The 20,831-nt window shown below is 46.2% G+C and overlaps 2 protein-coding genes and 2 long non-coding RNA genes across 6 annotated transcripts; 2 read left to right on the forward strand and 2 right to left on the reverse strand.

Annotated features, from left to right (window-relative positions):
* LOC9268719 (uncharacterized) lies at positions 1-3,507 on the forward strand. The gene is made up of 4 exons (XM_015760923.3): positions 1-133; positions 273-1,552; positions 1,642-1,711; positions 3,173-3,507. The coding sequence occupies exons 2-4, from the start codon at positions 288-290 to the stop codon at positions 3,176-3,178; spliced, it is 1,341 nt and encodes a 446-aa protein (XP_015616409.1). The 5' UTR covers positions 1-133; positions 273-287; the 3' UTR covers positions 3,179-3,507.
* An 863-nt stretch (positions 3,508-4,370) lies between these two features.
* Positions 4,371-7,052, reverse strand: LOC9271786 (uncharacterized). 2 transcript variants are annotated; one of them, XM_015760924.3, is made up of 2 exons: positions 5,901-7,052; positions 4,371-4,764 (listed from the first exon to the last, which is right to left on the reverse strand). In XM_015760924.3, the coding sequence occupies exons 1-2, from the start codon at positions 6,686-6,688 to the stop codon at positions 4,434-4,436; spliced, it is 1,119 nt and encodes a 372-aa protein (XP_015616410.1). In that variant the 5' UTR covers positions 6,689-7,052; the 3' UTR covers positions 4,371-4,433. The 2 variants fall into 2 exon arrangements, with proteins under 2 accessions (XP_015616410.1, XP_066161610.1); XM_066305513.1 differs by lacking the exon at positions 4,371-4,764 and adding an exon at positions 5,078-5,415.
* A 1,320-nt stretch (positions 7,053-8,372) lies between these two features.
* On the reverse strand, positions 8,373-10,322 carry LOC9267561 (uncharacterized). Its single transcript, XR_010737660.1, has 2 exons — positions 9,045-10,322; positions 8,373-8,666 (listed from the first exon to the last, which is right to left on the reverse strand). It is a non-coding gene; the product is annotated as an uncharacterized lncRNA (long non-coding RNA).
* A 4,662-nt stretch (positions 10,323-14,984) lies between these two features.
* On the forward strand, positions 14,985-17,655 carry LOC9270219 (uncharacterized). Of its 2 annotated transcripts, XR_010737659.1 has the most exons (6): positions 14,985-15,378; positions 15,774-15,845; positions 15,924-16,065; positions 16,315-16,462; positions 16,979-17,064; positions 17,602-17,655. It is a non-coding gene; the product is annotated as an uncharacterized lncRNA (long non-coding RNA). The 2 variants fall into 2 exon arrangements; XR_001541237.3 differs by lacking the exons at positions 16,979-17,064; positions 17,602-17,655 and having other exon boundaries at positions 16,315-16,766.
* The last annotated feature ends 3,176 nt before the right edge of the window (positions 17,656-20,831 follow it).

Here is a 20,831-nt window from a genome sequence, read left to right on the forward strand (position 1 = left end):
GCGTTTACCCTAGCAATCCATTTTAGATTGATTCCGTGTAGATCGATGGAGTTTGGGGCGGCTGGTAGTTCCAGGCCGGGAGACTAATTCTGATGCGATTCGACAGCGGACGGATATTTGGAGAGTCTGTCTCGTAAGTGTTTTCCGAACCGATATTTCTTCCGTTTAGATCTGATCCAAACTCTCTATATAGGATAGGAGTATCTGCTAGAGAACAACAGAGAGGGGGGTTTCGTTAATCGTGTTCGATCCGCCGTTATCGTTGATTGCAGTTTTTGCCGCCGCCTATGATTCGGAGCAGCAAGCGCCGCCGCCTGACGCCCATCCCCAGCGACGCCGGCAAGATGTCGCCGGATTGGGCTTCGCTTGACCAGGATCTGGTGGGGCTGATCGGGGGGCGGGTGCTTGCCGGCGACGACATGCGGGACTACGTCCGGTTCCGCGCCGTCTGCTCTCACTGGAGCGCAAGCACCGTCCGCCCACTCGGCCGCGGCGTCACCGACCGGCGTTTCCACCCGCGGCGGTGGATGATGCTACCGGAGGGCCACGGCCTCTACCCCGGCCATCCCGACCTCCGCGGCTACGTCCGCTTCTTCAACCTCTCCACCGCCGCCTTGGTCCGTGTCCATCTACCGCTCCTACGCGACCACGTCATCATCGACTCGGTCGACGGCCTCCTGCTCCTGCACCGCGACCACGACACAGCCATCCGCCTCCTCCACCCCTTCACCGGCGATGTCGCCGACCTCCCGCCGCTGGCTTCCCTCCTGCCACAGATGGAATCCGAGAGCCGCGACCGCAGCCAGCGAAGCAAGCACAGCAGACTAATGAAAGTTTGCGCATCTGTTACCGTCACCTCCACTGGCACCATCACCGTCATGCTGGCCCTTGAAATCCTGCACCGCGTAGCCTACGCCACTCCCGGTGACCAACGGTGGACTCTCTCTGCCTGGACGCTCAAACCTTTTGTCAAACCCGTATCTTTCCAAGGCAAACTCTATGCTTTGCAGCTCTCATCTTACGACATACATAAGGTATACATCTACCAGTTTAATCCACCATGCCAAGATAACGACAAGGGATTGCTTCATCTGCCATTGCCAGTGAAGATTGCTGAATGCCCAATGGACAAATTTCTATACCTGCTCAACTTTGCTGAATGTGGTTCAGAGCTCTTGCTGGTTGCCTATAATGGTGTTTCTCGTTCAAAGCTGCTAGTATACAGACTTGCTGACCTTGTCAGTGGAAGGATTGAGCCAGTAACGACCATTGGAGACCACGCCTTGTTCCTTGATGAACGTTGTCTCTGTGTCTCACTCTCAAATAACAAGGAGGGGAGTAAGATCCTTCCCTCCGATTTGTCTAACTCTATCATTTGCATGCATAGTTTGCAGGTCGATCCTAGTTCACTAGATATATTTCGTTTTGAGCAATATGACCTAGGTACTGGTACCTGGGCTCCAGCTAGTGACGGAGACATTTTCCATAAACCACCACCGAGTCCCCATACACTTATCCATCATATCTTTACTTGCTGCAATCGCAGATATTGGTAAGTCGAGCCCTCAACTCTGCATATTTGTTTAGCTCCCAGAGATTTTTTCGAGGAGTTGATGAACATGAATCCTTCTCGTCCTGTAGGAATAAAGGAATCATGTATTGCAGTAAAAGACAGCCTATTTGGTTGGTGAAGCAAGAACTGCGGTTTGGGGTAAGTTATGTGTCACTGTCTCTTTTTTCTCATATAATCAATTGTCATACTTTTGCTTGTTACGTACTCCCTCCATTTCATATTACAAGTCGTTTTGACCTTTTCTTAGTCAAAACTCTCTAGGTTTGACTAAGTTTATATAAAAAATTAGCAACATCTACAATATCAAATTAGTTTCATTAAATTTAACATTGAATATATTTTGATAATATGTTTGTTTTGTATTGAAAATGTTAATATATTTTCTATAAACTTGGCCAAACATAAATAAGTTTGACTGAGACGGAGGGAGTAGTATTCAGGCGTCATACAATTTTGTGCTGTTTGGTTCCAAACTCAGTTAACATTAGTAACTTATAATGTGAAACGGAGGGAGTAGTATTCAGGCATCATACAATTTTGTGCTGTTTGGTTCCAAACTCAGTTAACATTAATAACTTATAATATGAAATGGATGGAGTAGTATTCAGGTGTCATACAAGTTTGTGCTGTTTGGTTCCAAACTCAGTTAACATTAGTAACTAGTGCTGTTAGACGGTGTTTGGTTTGGATGAACTGTAACTGTGATGTACTGATGCTATAGCAACAATATTGGCTTAAGATGTCAAATTTTTCAGCATCAAGATGGGTTTATGCTGGTATTTCCTATGCAATTACAACCTAGCATTATGTATATAGTTTATTGTCTTGAGAAATTTAGAAATATCCTTCTGCATTTAGCTTTGTTATTTGCTAGATGTATGATTATTGTGCACTTTATAGCTTTGTGCATCACAATTACTAATAGTTTAAAATTAACAATCGCATGGTTGTGTTAATCACAAAAATCATGTCGTCCACTCTTTTGTGGTGCAAAAGCGCATAATTACAACCATGATGAAAATAAAAGCCTATATGTCCCAAACAAGTTTTGGTAGGCTAGAGATGAAACCCAACAAGAGTCACTAATAAAGATGATATAAAATTTATATCTTTTGTATGTATATTGGGTAAAAAGATATAGAGCGTAAAGTCAGGTATTCAATTTCAGTAAGATCTCTTGTGGTGTCCACCTTTTGTTCGGAAGTTGTAGGTTAATTGTTGACACATATTTCTCAGGGTGCTGTGTTCACCTGGTTAATTTTTACTTATGATAAAAGGCAGTTGTAGGTTAATTGTTGACACATCTTTCTCAGGGTGCTGTGTTCACCTGGCTAATTTTTACTTATGATAAAAGGCAGTTGTAGGTTAATTGTTGACACATCTTCCTCAGGGTGCTGTGTTCATGTGATGACCTGGTCATGCAATAGAATTTTTACTTATGATAAAAATGACAGCTGTGGGAAGGTTTTGAATATGTTTAACTGTTCAATGTGATACATTTATTTTGTGTTAGCATACACATCCTTTTCTTTTAGTTCTGAACATATTGGTTTTGTTTGTATATTGGCTGTTGCAATTCATTTTGTACCCTTTTTGTAGGCTTGATGGGCTCTTGTTTCCGCTGAGGTCTTTTCCTCCAGAATATCTAGAGGAGCAAATAAACTATGGGTGTGTTCGGAGGGGGCATTTTACAGCAGCGGCTGCGGCTGCAGCAGTTCAAAACTGCTGCGGCAGCGATGCCGCCGAACAGAGTCGATGTGTTCTCTATTGAAAGTCCCTGGATCAATCGTCCAATTAGTGTATGGACCTTTGATGCCTTCTTCCCTGGATTAATCGTCCAATTAGTGCATGGACCTTTGATGCCTTCTTCTTGGCTGTTTGACGGACCTTTGTTGCCCCATCTTTAACAGTATGCTACACATCTATTATAGATACTAGAAGGATATGCGCGGCGCCACGCCGCGCACGACAATGTTTTGCATGAGCTTAGTGAAGGCTACGTAGCATAATTAAATGTGAACCAAAGATCACATTCTTTCCAATTCTCAAACTAAAAGAGCATAATCTTGCTTAAATGGAGCATTCTTTCCAATTCTTAACTGGAAAAAAAAAACACCACCTTGCTCAATGTGGAACGGCAACAACTATCATTTACTCATTGATCTCTCAGTAATGTCAATGCGCCGTGACACGACACGCGCAGCCACAACCATTGTAAGCCTGAACCAAGAGTATCAAACCCAACTTATTGTTTGTGAGGGGATGAATTGGCATGGAAACCAATTACTAACTCAGATTACAAATCAATAAATATGGTTTTATAATAGCTTTATAAGCAAAGCATTACGGTTAAATATAGGGTTAATTAGATCTATGCCATTAAGATTTTGTTGGTTTAAAAATATACCATTACTATTTGCGTATTTGTAACGATGCCACTGCTACTTGTTTGTAATCTCAATGGTGTCACTAAGATATGTATTTCGCATGTATTGGACGAGAATACCCTTATCTTCTACCTCTCTCTTCCCGTTGCTTCTTGCTCTGCCGCCATGCCACTTGCTCCACCGACGCACCACTCGCTCCGCCACTCACCGCCGCTGAGAAGGAAGATAGGAGGAAGGAGAAAGGGGAAGAAGGAAGAAGAGGGGAAAAGGGGTAGTTTGGTTCTTTTTTTTTTTTTTGGAAATGTATCCAAGGAGTAAGTTGTGGTATCTTTTGAATGTGTAAAATTATAATGGTATATTTCCAAATATATGAATGTTAGTGGTATATTTTGAAACCGGCAAATTTTTAATGGCATGTATTAAATTAACCCTTAAATATATATGTATCTACCACAAGACTCACGATACCTCGCCTACATGTTGCACATCCAACTATGATTTAACATTGCTATTGAAAATAAATAATTAAACTCCCCAAAAACATAAACTCTAATTAGCATGAAAATGATATTTTGTTTCTTTGAATGGACCTTTCTTGCTTTCCTTAAAAAAAGATACGGCCATTTCATAACTTGTAGACGCGTGCAGCCCCACCGCTCTACTGTCGTCGCCTCGAGCCGCGCCATCCTGAGCTGTTTCTGCCGCCAGAGAGGAGAGGAGGAGAGGAAAGTGCAGGAGGGAGGGCGAGCGTGGGGCCGGAGTCCACACGAAACACATCCAGTGGTCCTGCTCCCATCCGCCAACCTTGCTCATCGTTGCCGCCAACAAAAATGGTATCAGTAGGAGTTTTTTTTATTGATGATTTACTCAAAAATCAATATATTTACATAAGTTTCTATGCTAGTATAAGTACCTTTATTGTTCCTAGCCACAATTGAGAGTGCCACTGTTTTTAATCAGCAATATCATGATATCATCTACTCGAGTTCAGTTATGGTCAGAGGAGTGCACCAGTTGTCAACCTAACTGGTGGCTTGGTCTGGGCACCATTTGGATATGCAGATTCTGGTTTTGGAGGCATTGCAGAACGCTTGCAGTTTGCCCTTTTCAGAGCGGCTTGCTTATGCTTTGGGGCATGCTGTTGTATTCAATACAAGAGGGGATTACAGCAATAGCTAACCATTAACTGACTCTAAATCAGATGATATGTTCAGTTCAGGAAATCAAGTCTCTCATCTTGCATTGCTGCTAACCTGCTATCAGTGAACTAAAAAGAAAAAAAAAATCTCACCATGTATTGTCTTATATCTGGCTAACCTTTCCCTGTAATCTAAACCGATGTAAATTTTGGCCGGGGCATCACGTCAATTGCCTTCTCCACACTACAATTGTCTCTTGAAAAAAGTAGACTGGAATCTGGATGGCTACCATGGCCAGTCTACTGTCCTAGTTCCTCTGGCAAGAAACAGATGACAAACAAAAGTATCAGGGGATTGTGTCCTCCACAGATTGTAGGAGTACAAAGCAGCAATGGCATCGTGAATAACAAATGACAAGTCCATCAAGGTGATCAAAAGATCATTGATTGACAGTACACTTCATGCTCATTGGACATGAACATTGCAATTGGGATTCTACTAAAATCAGATTGAGCAGAGCATCACAAGAAAGCAGTTTTTGCACGTGAGTAGTTTCAGAAATATCAGCATTGCCTGTTAATATGATGGATTATTGTCTGACCAAATTTGATTATTACATTATCATGATAAGCTTTTGGTATCAGCGAAGTGCAAATTTTCCAGCCATGTTGTGCTTAAATTCCAACCAGAATCACGAATCTTCAAACATGGTTGCTTGTTATGACCACCCAACGAGCTGCTGCACAATGTACAGATGCACACACACGAAAAATACGGAATGAAATGACTCACGGCATATACCAATTAGAGGACGCCGCCGTGGCAGTGGCGGCGTCGGCCACGGCGGAGGCGGAGATGGCGACGCGGACGAGAATCCGCATGCGCTCGATCTCGAGGTCGGGCATGGCCTCCAGGCGTCGCTCCTCCAGCCGCGTCACCTCCTGCTTCGCCACCTCCACCCGCTCGTATGTTCCGGCGAGCCTATCCAGCGCCGCCGCCACCTCCGTGCACGATGTCCTTCCGTCTCCGTGCTGATGCCCCGTGGAGGAGCTCAACGGTAGCAACGCCACCGCCGTCCTCGGCCGCTTCAGCACCGACGGCCAGGAACGGGGCATCCTCTCCCACCTTTGGTATGGCGCCGCCCCGGGGAGTGAATCCAGGGAGAATGGAGGGGGCGAGGCGGAGGAGCGCACGGAGGCGGTCGACCGAGGGAGGCGGTGGCGGCGGGGCCGGGGTCCCCTTGGACCTGGAGCGCTCGGCCTTGAGGCGCTTCTTGAGGTAATCCAAGCGATTCTTGCACTGGTCGACGGTGCGCGGCGCGCGCCCAGCGGCGGCGCGGCGGACGGTGACGGCGGCCGCGCAGGCGCGCCAGTCTGCGGTGCGGAGGAGGCGCCACGCGTCGAGCAGCGCGGACGTCTCGCCGTAGAGGAGAGCGGGGGGAGGGCGGACGAGGTAGGCGGCGGCGGATGGAGGGTGGACGACGACGGCAGCGACTGGGGGCGGGCGGACGGCACGCGGAGGAAGTCCTGGCCGACAACGCTCGTTGCGCCCACGATGGCCACGGATGGCCCGTCCTCCCGCAGCGCCATCCGCACGGTGGACGACGGCCGGTGCACGCGGCCGCCAGCGGAGGACGGATCCGCCGGCGAGGAGGGCGGCGCCCGGCGATGTGACGATAGGGGGAGGCGGCAACGGCGGGAGGATGGCGCACGGCGGCGGCAGGAGATGGCACACAGCCGTGGAGGGGGGAGGCGGACGGCGGCGCTGGGAAGAGCACGGACGGAGTAGATGGGGAGGTCATGGCGGGTGTGGCGGCGGCGGCATCACCACCACTGCCCCACCCCCTGCCTTCCCTCCCCATCCTTCCTTCCTTCGCACGGCCAGCCTCTCCCCGCTGGCTCTGACGGGCGGCGATGGCGCGGCGTCCGTGCGCGGCCGGATCCGCCGCTGGGCGAGTGTGGCGGCGGCACTGAGGTGAGGGAAATGGGGAGGGTATGTTTTGTAGAAAACCCCCTATGGTTTTCGTGTTTACAGCGCTAGCCTTAGAAATGGAATTTTCTCTTCTTCGCGTTATATTTTTCTAGAATACGAGGGGTTATACGTAAGAAACACAATGGAATGTCAGGCGGTCAGAGGACATATGCGATATTCTGTGCAAACACAAGGAGCCTTTTACAAAATTGCAAATCACGCTTAACCCTTCCCGAGGAGCCGAAAAAAATTCCAAAACACGGAGAAAATTGGTACGGGTAGGGGTGTTATTGATGGACTAGAAATGTGAGCGCGGCGCCACGCCGCGCACCCTAACACTTACATAGGTAAAAGTATACGTAATTAAGGTCAGTTTGACCATACGGTTTAGCCAGACCCCAAAACAAAGGTGGTTTAAGCTGCCAGAGATTCTATCAAACACAAATTAGTTGCTACTGATTAGAAGTTTTCCTTCATTTCATTTAACCTAAACAGGTAATCTCACAACATATTATATACATAACTTATTATTCAAGTAGCGATGAACTTCAAGTGAAAAAACTTGTAAACATTATTGGGCTGGTTAACAGCAAAAGCATTCTATGTGGACCTAAAAAGGTTAATACCATGATCACAAACATTATATAAATAATCGGAATCTTGTTAAGAGAGTTTCTCTTTAATTACTCTTAATTGCACAAGTAGACGTGTAATTATGTCATGTACACAACTTGTAATATACTACCATACAGTGAATTGCATTACACAACTTGAAAAAAAAACAGTGAGTTACATTATGTTGTATGGTCATCTACAGCAACGGCATTCAAGGATCGGTGTCCATATTTTCAGACTCCAAATACGACTGGACAGAGTAACTGATTTGTCTTCTTCTTGATAAAGAAAGAGGTCACAAATGAAAGCAATAACAAAATGTCTGCTGACTGCTCCTGCTCATTTGTCGTGTATTCCAAGGTGCCAACATGCTACATGATTTTCTGTCCAAAATTCTGCAGTATTACATACAAATGCAATGGAACAATACACTCAAGAAGGTCAATAGGAAAGTTGGTTGGGATCTTCTCGCCAATTAGAGATCCTTTTGGCGTAGCTTCAGAATCGTTCACTAATGCAAGGACTGGAATTATTCATGATTTGTCAAAATACCGAACAAGAGTTCTTTAAACATCAACAACTTGATACTTATTTGGAAAATTGAAACAAAAAATGTGTCATTACCTTATCCTTTTGCCTAATAAGATAGACAGATTCATTTTGACAATATTAATAGATGATTAAAAGTTGAACATCAAGGAGCAAAACTATATTTCTGCCAACAAATTCGGAAACCACATGCCTCACTGACGAGCATCCAGTAAAAACATCACCACAAGAATAAAAGCCAAGAGAAAAAAAAAAGGGGGTGAGCTGTGAGTAAATTTTCTTCATCAAACCACAATACTTATTAAGGTAACAATTGGTTACTTCATGCATCCAAAACTGCATTCTTCCACCAACGCAGGTTGAGGAAGAGCCATACAGCAGTGACAGGATTGGCAACCAGTATTCCTCAACTATCATCTTCAACCTCAAGATCTGCAGCAAGTAAAACCAGATAAATATACACAGCACTGAAACGGTAATCCTGTAGCAGCAAGCAGTTCTTTAAAAGCAGAATCCTGTAACAACTAAAAGGAATCCACATCTTCTTTCACCGGAATGAATTCACTTAAAAGCAGCAGTGCAGTAACATACTGTAATGGTTATCTAAATCTTCAGTAGCAGTAATGTAGAAATGATGCACACACTTTCCTGCTTTGGTTCTTCAATGCAGAATGCAAATCGTCAGTGACTTTTTGGCAGCGAGAAGAATACACAAACCATTACTGTCCAGTGACAGCTCAAAGAGTGAATGATATAGAAACATAGAAAAAACGAAAGAAAAAGAAGAGAAGGCTCAGGCTGAAACCAAACTGCATTGGTGGTGGGTGAAGGCAAGGCACTTGAGTCGACGACGTGTTCCAGGAGCTTCGGTGAGGACCACGCGCAGCCCGAAAAAAAATGGTGACGACCACCGCGCAGACCCAAACAACGGGGGCAGTGACCCCGAGAGCGTCCATCCAGGACGAGGATTGAGCAACGTGAGACCGGGGCCGATGGTGTGGACAGCGAGGCAGTGCGCAGCATGTCAGACGAACGCATCGTCTCGCCCGCAACGCCCAACCAACGCGCCGGCCGGCTCAGAAGGACGGCGAGGCCGGCACCAACAACCAAACTCGACAGTGGAGGAGGAGGGCGCGGACGGAGGAAGAGCGCCGGGAGTAACGACGCCGACAGGTGGAGCGAGGCTGGGGGGAGGGTGGTCAACGGCACCGGATCCGCCGATGACGCGAGCTGCGGTAGCCGCGGCGACCGTCCACCCGCTCGATAGCACTACCTCCGGCCTCGCCGTCGTTCCCACGAATCGACTGCAGCCCAGCCATATGGCCCCTCCCTTCCCGTCGGAGAGGTCGGATCGGCACGATCAGTCCTTCCCGGTGCCCTGCCGTCCGTGAGGTAGGGGACGACAGCCGGCGCCATCGGTTCGGCGAGGAGGGAAGAGCGGAGCAGGCGGAGGGCTGTGCGAGGCGGGGAGGACGGCAGTCGCCGCCCTGCTGCTCCCCGCGCCGGCAAACTCCGCACTGTAGGCGTTGCCGTCGAGGGCCGCGAGCTCCTCCGCGTCGACGACCTCCATGTGGGCATGCCTCCCTGCCGAATCCACTTCCCCCAATCTGCGCGAGGTGGGGACGTTGGCAGGAGGCGCGGCCGAGGAGGAGAGGGTGGTGGGAAGAGGGGGAGGGCGAGCGCCGGAGCACGCCGTTGCCGTCGCTTCCGTACGGCGCGGGCGCAGGTGGATGGGAGGCCGCGGCTGGGGTAGGGGCCGCGGTGGCCACCGCCATCCCCCTCCCGGCGTAGCCACCCTCCAAAACTTCCTTCACCCTCCCCTCCGCCCTCCTCCCCTCCTTATCCAATCTAGGGGGTCGGGAACAGTGGGAAGTCGCACCACGGCGACGACGACGGAGGAGAGGGCCGCCGCCGCCTCCACCCTCCGTGCCGCCTTCTCAGGTCGCCAGATCCGACGGCGGCGGTGCCGGATCTAGCCGCGGACGTAGCCGTCTCGCCAGATCCGGAGGGGAGGGCCGCTGCCGCCACCGCCCTCCGGCGGCAGCTCCGGCCGGAACCCGCGCCGAGAGAGGAGAGGTGAGAGGGGAGGGGAGGGGAGGGAGAGAACGGCGGAGGGTTTCGGGATTGGGGGTTAGTGTAGGACGTTTTTCAGAAAACCCCCTATGGTTTTTATGTTTACAGCGTTATCCCTAGAAACGGAATTTTCTCTTCTTCACATTGTATTTTCTTGGAAGACGAGGGGTTATATGCAAGAAATAAAACGGGATGTCAGGCTGTCCGAGGACGTATGTGATATTCCGTGCAAACACGAGGATTTTTTTACAAAAATACCCGGTCCTCCCAGGCTCCCACCGGGAGCAGCCCCTCCACCCAACGACGTAGAGAAAATGGGGATTATACCATCCTCAAAACAGGGCTTCGCGGAAATGTCATCCTACAATTGGGATTCGTCCAAATACCACTTTCAACTGAGCCCAACCCGCTGAAATGTCATTCTCTTCCTTTGTAGTAAATCAAAATCATTTTCTCTCTTTTCTCACAACTTTGATGACCAAAATACCCCTGGTTCATTCGATTTAGAGGATATAGAGTACCATATACACAGGATGTGATGAACATATGAAAAAAGGACCTTTACATCCTAGGAACTACCACACCGAGCGTGCCTCAAACAACACCACGTAAGCATCACTCATTAAGCATCATTAACAGCATTCAAACAACACCAGTTAAGCATCATTAAGAGCATGCTTCCCAGATTATTCGCAAATCACTCCCAACCACAAAATGCATAATCACTCAAACTGAGTTCATATATCATAAACATTGGAATCCATCTGCATCACTCCTGCAAGTAGATCCGGGACGGCGACAGACCGGCGTGGAGAGGGGCCGCAGTACAGCCGAGCGTAGGACGGCGTGAGGGGAGGCCGCCGGCCGAGCCGCGACGCTAGGGGAGGGCGCCAGCCGAGCCGTGGTGCGAGGGGAGGGCGCGCCGGCCAAGCGTCGGCGCGAGGGGAGGGCGCCGGCCGAGCCGCGGCGTGAGGGGAGACCTCGTCGGCGCCAGGGGAGAGCCGCGGCGTGAGGGGAGACCTCGTCGGCGCCAGGGGAGAGCCGCGGCGTGAGGGGAGGGCGGCGACCTCGTCGGCGCCACGGGACGGCCGCAACGCGGCGCGGTGGCGCTGGTGAAGGACGACGACACGGAGCGGCGGCGCGAGGGGAGGCGCGCCGCGTCGTCGCGAGGGGAGGCGTCGGTGCGAGGGGAGGGCACGACGGAGCGGTGGCTGGAGGGAAGGGCAGGGCGGCGCGGCGGCGCTAGGGAGGTTGCGCGGCGGCACCCAGATCGGCGCCGCGGACGAAACCCTAACCCTATGCGTCTCGCTCTCCCAGCCGATTGATTTCTAAGGATGAAATTGACTGAGGGGTAATTTCATCAACTCATGTGAAAAGTAGAGTAAAATCTTTTATTTTTGATGAAAATGATTTGGGATGGCATTTCAGCGGGTTGGGCTCAGTTGAAAGTGGTATTTGGGCGAATCCCAATTATAGGATGGCATTTCAGCGAAGCCCTGTTTTGAGGATGGTATAATCCCCATTTTCTCAACGACGTATGCACACCACCACAGCGACCAAATTTTGATTAACCGGCGCACCTCTTATGGGCGGTTGCCCCCACGCGCGCGAGGAGCAGGAGGGGTTAGCAGCTACGTGTAAAACAACGAGAAAGCCTAAAAAAATTCAAAAAAATAAGAAAAACGGTGGGGTTAGGGGAGTTATTGATTGATGATGATGTAGCGTGATAAGAAAAACATGCGGTCCAGTTAGTGTTTTTTTTTTGGGGGTTGAATTCTCACCAGCAACATAAGTGTTTGTGTAAAGTGGTGTATCTTGTTGACATATGGATTACTACTTTAAGTTATCAAATTCAACCATTGTTGGCTATGCAAGATTTTATATATGGATAAAATTGGTTATATAGCATCGAATGTATGTATGTATATTCCCTCCGCCCCAAGATATACAATAAACCTGGACAAGGGAAGTGTTATATCCATCTAAAATCTCTTATGCGTTATATCCATACAAAATTTCTTATATTTTAGGACGGACTTAGTGTTTGCTACTTCTTTTGTTGCACATTATTCACATTACAAGTCAGTTTGGATTTATGTTAAGTCAAATTTCTAAGAAAAACCACAAGTCACATTATAAGTTCATAAAAAAATATAGCGACATATTCAACGCAATTTAACCAGCAAACACAACAATGAACATATGAAAATGCAAACTCATATAAAATTAAGCTCAGATTTCCCATTGCAAGCATATTGCACAACTTGCAATGCATGCAACAAAAGGATAGCAGAGTTTCGTAGCATTCCAGCCATGTCATATCGCACCTAGAATGCTTTCCTTTTGTTTCATAGCGACGCGCCAGCCTTGGATCCGGCGAGGGGGACTATGACCATGTTAGCATAAGGGTATTAGCAGTGCGGCTTCATGTTTTGCCGAACCTCATGTGACACGTAGGTTCAATAACACCTAAGAATAATGTTTGCCACAAGTTTAACAGTGCTTTGTAACTTTAAGTGAGGTCCACACAAATAAAAAATGTAATTTTCTCTCTCCTTATCCTCTCAGCGCCACTCCTCCCCCACTAATCGCACGCCTCCCCTCCTCCGGCTGCCTCATCTCCCCTTCCTCGAGCGGCCCGAGTGGCGGCAAGCAGAGTGGTGGCGACGAGCAGCATGGAATGGGGCTCCACCTCGTCGTCTCAGTCTCGAGCTCCTCTTCCTCTCTCTCCCCACCCCCCCCTCTTTTCCTCACTACCGATGGACTCTCGTCCTTCCCCAACGACGACAGCGGCAGCAACGTTTCGCGGAGCCGAGTGGAGTAGCGGCGTGGTGGTCCTCGCGGAGCTGAGTAGAGCAGCGATGGCGCCAGGCGGAGTGGCGGCGGGGCAGGCATATTCGGCTTGTGCTTGCCGGATCTAGCCTCGGGCGGCGATGGCGACGACTCGCCGGATCTCCCCTCTTTCTTGAGTTCACCGGCGCCAAATCGACCTTCACCGCGGCCGTCGCTTTCCCCATCGAGCCGGCGAACTTCTCCGGCGAGGACGGTGCCCGGTCACCCTCCTCCCCTTCGCGACGAGCTCAGCGACGTGGAGCATGGGGACGACGACACATCTCTCTCCTCTTCTCTCTTTCTCCTTCGGTAGCACGGAGTGCTAGCGTAGGCCACTCCTGCAAAAACTGACGAGGAACCGGTGGCAAACTTGAGCTACATAGTCTTGGCAAAGCTCCGCTGGTGGAGGAGGTGGCAGCGAATATTTGTTTCCCTCTGCTTCTGCTGAATGTCACATGAAAGCATTGTGAATGGTCTAGTGAGGGACAGTGTGGCTCCCAAGAAGGGAAGTGGCTCCCACATCTCTCTGACTTTACGTTAGGAACTCCGTGCACAAGAAGCAGCATTGACGCTAGTGTTAAGTTGAGAATTTCGAACATTGTAGCGTTTGGGCTTTGAGTTGATAACTTTTAAGAACTCTTAATATGAAAATACACATCCCATCGACGAAGGCCAATGAGACTACTATACGCGTTTTCCGAGGAGCAACATGATACTTTTTTGAGATAATCCCTTATATGCTACTGAAAATTGGTCTGATCCCTTATATGCCACTGAAAATTGGCTCTTCCCTTATATGCCATTGATCCAAATTTGCGCACCCTCTCATGCCACTACCGTTAGTTAGTTGACCGTGTGTTGACCGTTAACTCTCAAGTAAAAAAGACATATTTGCCCTCTCTGAGTTGTTGGGCATGCCCTATACTCAGAAGGGTAAATACGTCTTTTTTCCTTGAGAATTAACGGTCAACACACGGTCAACCGACGGGAGTGGCATGAGAGGGTGTGCAAATTTGGATCAATGGCATATAAAGGAAGAGCCAATTTTCAATGGCATATAAGGGATCAGACCAATTTTCAGTGGCATATAAAGAATTCTCTCTACTTTTTTTGCCATTGGTTCCCAACTCTCCTTCCTTTTAATTTCCTTCCTCCCTTAAAACTGAATCTCACTATTCGAGAAGCTATGGAATCGTCGACCCCCTTACCAATCGTAGGTGGATGTATCGAACTGGAATAAGATCTAAGATTGACATCTTGATACAATGATTTACCATAATAATAAATAGAGTCAATGGTGACAGAGTCGTGGAAGAGCTGCTTCTTTTTTGTGGTGGGAGCTAGTCCGTACCACGGCAGCTACTCAAGGTCTCCGGCGAGTTGACCTGCCCCATCAATGCAGCAAAGGGAGTGAGTCTTCAGGAGGAGGTGACCCGGGGCTGGGAACGAGCGGTACAAGGACAATTACGGCGAGTGCGCTGCGACAGTACGACCAGGCCATCACGCTGTACCCGGGCAGCGCCGCTGTGTTCATCGGGCTTGGCCGGCTCGCCCAAGCACTCCATACACATCAAGTGTCAGATAGTGATTAAGAGTTATAAAACCAACTGATAAATTTGACCGCACAGTTGAGTTGAATTTTTCTACCTATTTTGTCACTATAATTATTTGTTTATGTCACATCCTATATTCGATTGTTATATTTTGGGACGAATGTAGTAACGTGGGTATACTAACTGCTATTGTTCTTTGTTTATCTATGCTAATATAATGTTTCTATTTTTTTAATATAAAACGAAGCCGTTCATTTCTTTCTTAAATGCACAAAGAAAATGTACACAAAACACTGAACTCCTCACCATCATCGAGAGGACGCGCTGACACTGCTCCGCCCCTCCCCCGCTCTAACCCTAGCGCCGCGGCTCGTCGCCGATCCCGATCACCTCCGTCGTCGTCGCCGCTCCGTTCAGCCGCTGCAGCCGATCGCAGGACTCGCCCTCGTCGCAGAACACTCCAAGATCCGACCGCCCTTCTCCCCGACCTCGCACGGCAGTCCGTCGTCCGTCACTCCTCTCTTTTCCATGGCCGTGACTAGACCACCGCTAGGCCGCCGCCTACCGCGCGATTCCGGCGGGCCCGGTTGCGCCGTGCCCGTGGAGGCCGGGCGCAAGGAGGAGGAGGAGCAGAAGCAGCGCGGAAGGAGGCACCCGAGGCTGAACCGGCCGCCATCGAGGAGTAGGTACGAGTAGGTCTTTTCCCTTGATCTTGTTCATGTACTATTTATGCATTTAGTTCAGCAAGCAAATCTGTGATTCATGGATGACTAAGAAAATCGGAGGCCTTATTTAAACAAACGCAGCCAGAATCGACTTGGATTGTGAGCTATACTGAGTAATATCTGTCTTTGAAAATGGCTGAAAGACAATGCAATGTTTTTTTTAATGGAAAGGCTCTTTCAGTTCTGTAGAATCCAAGTTAAAAATAATGTCTTATGTTGTTATCTCTTAGAAAATATGCGTATTGAACTAATTGTGAATTTATTATGGTATGGAAACCTTACATATAGGGAACTGATTTATGTTTGTGAGTTGGAATTGACGTCAGATGTTTCTTTGTTGGGAATGGATTATTCAGGAGGCAAAAACCAGCACCGTAGAGTCAGTGCTCACTGAAGATGGGCCTGATGCCCCTTTATTTGACAGTACTGTAAGTTCAAAGTGAATTTCCTTGTATATATGTACAAGCTGCACAAGATAATAGTTAGTTGCTTCTGCTCATGATCAGGGCATACCAAGATATTTTGATCCTGGGAGATACCTTGCTGAGGAGGGAGGATCATGTAGTTGTGAGCTATCCAATGAAAAGGCGGAAGAAGCCTTGCTTTGTTTGTGGGTTGTTTGGACACAATTCAAAGCAGTGCATGCAGGTTGGTCTCCCTAGCTCTGAGGCATTATTGCCTGGTGACTTGGGTATTGTGATCGCATATACTTCTACATCTTTACAGGATATGTCACCACTAATAATTGCACTTTTTAGTAGCATGTATGGGGGGAGAATAGATTAAGGTGTTAATGCTGAAACACATATTACTGAATAAAAAATCCAGAACATGTACTGTCTTTTAAGGGAACTTAAACCTCCAGGAACCAAAACTAATGTGTGTTCACTCCCACAGAACTTGCTCTGTTTTGGGCTGCACTGGTGTCAAGGATTTTGAATTAGCGACAATGGGGACCAAAATCGGTGGCAATGGGGAGCAAAATCAGCAGCTGACATTTGACCAGGATACCCACACTGACAAGCTTCAGCATTGGCAACACCAGGCAAAATCCATCGCCCTGTTTTCTTGCAAATCATATGGTAGATGTAATTACATATAGTTTAGTGGTAGAATTATAGCATGATTTATTAGTTGGGATGCCAGAGCAATTGCCAATAATCCTGGTTAGGGAGAAAAAAAAAGCTAATGCAAGTTTTCTATATTGCAATAGCTGATTTAAATGGGAAAATATTTCTATGACTGCCTTATTGGGCTAGCTATACCGATAACTTCGTTGCTAATGTACCATTGCTACCTTGGTAGAACACCACTGCAAAGGCCTGGTTATTCAACATATGGTTTTCTTCTCCCTGGGTGAATATTTCTCGCCTGTTGACACTTTGCTTTACTGACTTTTGATAATACTACAAATAGCACCACTTGCCTGTATTATTTTAATTATCTTAGCTCAGCTCACACCTAAATTATAAAGTGTGGTGGAAAGAACTACATATAGTTTTTTCTACCACTAAACTCTTGATGCATTCATGCTTTTGGCCTTGATTTGGCATATTGATAGGAATTGGGCTACTAATGAAAATCTCAGACAATGGTGTTTGTGCCAAATGGGTCAACGTCCTTTTCTATTGCTGTGTAGGTTGACTGGTATGTACATTCGATCTATTTTCCTTTTTGAGTATGGTACATTGATTTGTCTGTGGGCTCATATGCTTCAATTTAATTTCCCTATAAGTTTGGTTTCCTAATTTCATTACATTGTTCTCCATTTGAAGTTCAAACATAATGAGCCTTGGAATATGGTACTGGTGTATACAAATATAAAGCATTCCTAGAGTACTATTCCCACCAACCACCACTCAGTCAAATTTCTTCCAATCTTACCCCAACCACCCTCCTATTCTCAGTTAGGAGGGCACCATAGTCTTTTCTCCTTAACCTTAATCTCTGCTAAAAACCTAGAAATGTTTATATTTGGGAACAGAGGGAGTAGAGGTGACCAAACAATATTTTATGCCCCTTATCCACCCAATACAAAAATATATGCGACATACACCACGATTGCCAAGTAAATACAGGAAGTTGCAAGAGCTGACTGTAGTACTAAGAAAATGTGAATTGAGTTTTCCCCATGTTATTTTGCTAAAATTATGCTTCTTTACTTGGATATTTTAATCTTTGCAGTTTTGGTGTGTTTTATGAAGCAAGGTCGAATACAAGAATCAATAGGATGAAAATTATCAATGCAGTATCCAAATCTGTTCCTCAACCTCACAAGGTTGACCTTAACAGTCCAAACAGGATTATTATTGTGCAGATTGAGAAGGTAAATTTTCGTTGATCTTTAATGCATTTTGATTGTTTGTGGATTTCTAGTGTAATGGTCCATAATCCACATAATGTTTTGTTATTAAACTAATCATATATCCTATCATTTTCACCCAGAACCTATTGGAACAGTTGTTTATTCAAATGAATACAACATGTTTGGAATTTAGAGTTTGATTTCTGGCAAACAATTTATATAGCTCCAAGGCCTGATCCATGACTCAAGCACATGGGCGGTTAAAGCTTTGTAACTTCAGAATTTAATGCTGTAAGAACCGCTTTCATGAAGCTTTTGAATTAGTTGCTGTCACATTTCATGTAATTGTACTGAAAGCTATTTTTAGTCACACAGATTTTGCAGAAGAATACCCCCCTTGATCGCATTTAATAAGTAATAATACACTCTTGTAGTTGTAGTGTTTTCAATGCCCAATAGACAGGGGAAGCATCTTACATTGATTGAGGTCCTTTTTCTTTCTTTATTGTTATCCTAACCACTTTTTGAACAAGCTGAAGACGCTCTACTTTGCAACTCAGAAGTTCTTGTTGACTGCTCAATTTAATAAAATATGATGACATGTTCTTTTGCGTACTGCTCTGTGGTTAAGTTAACCAATACTGAAACCGGCTGAAAAGGATCATGCAGTTACTGGAGCAGTTTTTAACTAGTCTGGGAAATGTGCCATAATGATTAGTTGGCATTTTATTGTTCAGGAGAGAAGTAACTTCTCCATGATCTCTATCTAGGCAGCAGCCATGCCTGCAAATTATGCCATAATGATTAGTTGGCATTATATAGTTCAGGAGTGAAGGAACATATACTGCTCCATGATCTCTCTATGTACTAGAAGCCAGGCACACCTGCAAATTTATTCTAATAATGGAGCATTAGATAAGACAGATATGATCACCTAGGGTTATAAACATGATTATATAATTTAGGGCCCATCATCTTTTCGGCTTGATTCCATTTTGGCATCCTGATGGCACCGACATTGGATAAACAAAATGGACTTATAAAAACGTTGTTTATGATGCTTTTGCTTTCCACCTTTTGTTTAACTCTGCCAAGTCCATGACATTGGTACATTGTGAGTGAAAACACATGTACATGTCATGATCCAAACTGATGTTCTTGTATTGTTCTTCTAAATGATTTGCCATCCCATTCAAGTTCATGACTACTTCGTTTCACAATGTAAGTCATTCTAGTATTTCCCACATTCATATTGATGTGAATGAATCTAGATAGATATATATGTCTAGATTCATTAACATCAATATGAATGTGAGAAATGCTAGAATGACTTACATTGTGAAACGGAGGTAGTACTTGTTTGTCATAAATATCGTGCCTGCCAACCCATTCCATGGCTCATGATTGATGTACCAGCTGCAAAGTAAATGACTCCCAATCTCAGTGAATCTAAGAGCATACTCTTGGTTCATTCTAGTTGCATCTCCTTTTCAGTTTGCTACTCCATTCGATATGATTATCTCATCTAATTTTTATTCCTGCATTTTTCCTTTTCAAAATTTGAAGTGTGAACTCTAGTACATTACGTTGTTTGAATTGCACATCTGGTTACGCTTTGAAGCTTTGCTAAGTTGGTTTCACTTCAGATTCTGATGGACTTGTTTGATTTCTGGACAGATTATATGTATGGTTGGAGTGATCGAGAGGTACACAGTGCTCGCAAAGTTCAATCTAAAGCAGCTGACCTCACCACCGCAGAAGCAGCTAATGGGCCAACTTGAATTAGATTCGGCAGCAGTTAGTTGTTGGTTGAGCCGTGGCAGTCACTGTTAAAAGATCAAATGTACTCGTATCCATCGAAGGCCGCGACAGTTGTAAAGCACCCTGAAATATTTTGATGTTGTGCCGCCAAACTGGCTTCCACGGGGACTACAAATCGATCTAAATCTGCCAATTAAATCTATATTCATTCAGCAAAAGCAGTTAAACTATGAAGCCTAAAAAGAGAGTTTATTACTGTTGTTATTTTTTCTTTTTTCTTCGAAGACAAAAAGAGAGACATTCATGGATGTTACGCTCAACTGAGATGAAACCTGTGATGTCTGTTTTCATTGATGCCTGGCGTGTGCGTGTCCATGTGCTCACTGGCATTTTGATTCATTCAGTGTTTGTATTGTAGAGCTAAATAGAATCGGTATTTTTTTTATTACGTATCTTATTTATTGTGGGTTTGTTTGTTTTGGGATATCTAATTTGCATTAACAGTTCTTCTCTTCAAGCAAAGAATATGCTGGACCGACCAAACGTGGCGACCTCCGTCCCTCGATGCTACACCGACCTCGGGCTCCGGAGACGTCCCAACAACCTCGACGACGCAGCGCCGCCAAGCCCGCCGACGAGGGCCCTCGCTGCCAAACGCCTAGACCACCCGCGCCTGTTGTCCCTTTGCGGTCGCCCGTCTCTCGCTCGAGAGATGGAAAGAGAAACGGAAGAGAGCGAGAGGAATGGAATAGAGTAAGGCTTCCTTTTGATTCAAAGAAAATTCATAGGAATTTTAAAGGATTTCATTCCTATAGAAATTTTTTCTATATCGGCCTTTGAATTAGAGGAATGAATCCTATGTAATCCCATGAAATTCCTATGAAATGTCTCTTTCTATGCAAGTTTTGGAGGAAATTTAGCATGAGGTTCTACCTCATGGTAAGAATCCTTTGAGTTTTTATCTCTCTTTTCAAATTCCTGTATTTTTCCTACGGCTCAATCAAACGGTCATTTTTATATTTTTCCTATGTTTTACAATCCTCTGTTTTACACTCGTATTTCTATCAGAATCCTATGTTTTAATATTCCTTCGTTTTTTCATTCCTGTGATTCAAAGGGGCCCTAAGTATGACACGTGGGACCTACTTTTTATTTTTATCATGCAAGTGCCCAATCAGCACGAGTGGATCAGGTCAAATATCCACGTCAGCCAAACCGGGCATGTATACTGCCGAAGGAAATTTAATCCCGTTTTATAAGATTTCGTATTTTGGTTTAAGGATGATTTTATAAATCTATGGGTGACAAGATGAGGGACCTCAACTGAACTTTCTGTTTCTGAACCGTT

This window comes from Oryza sativa, chromosome 11, assembly GCF_034140825.1.
Source record: "Oryza sativa Japonica Group chromosome 11, ASM3414082v1".
Lineage (NCBI taxonomy): Eukaryota > Viridiplantae > Streptophyta > Magnoliopsida > Poales > Poaceae > Oryza > Oryza sativa.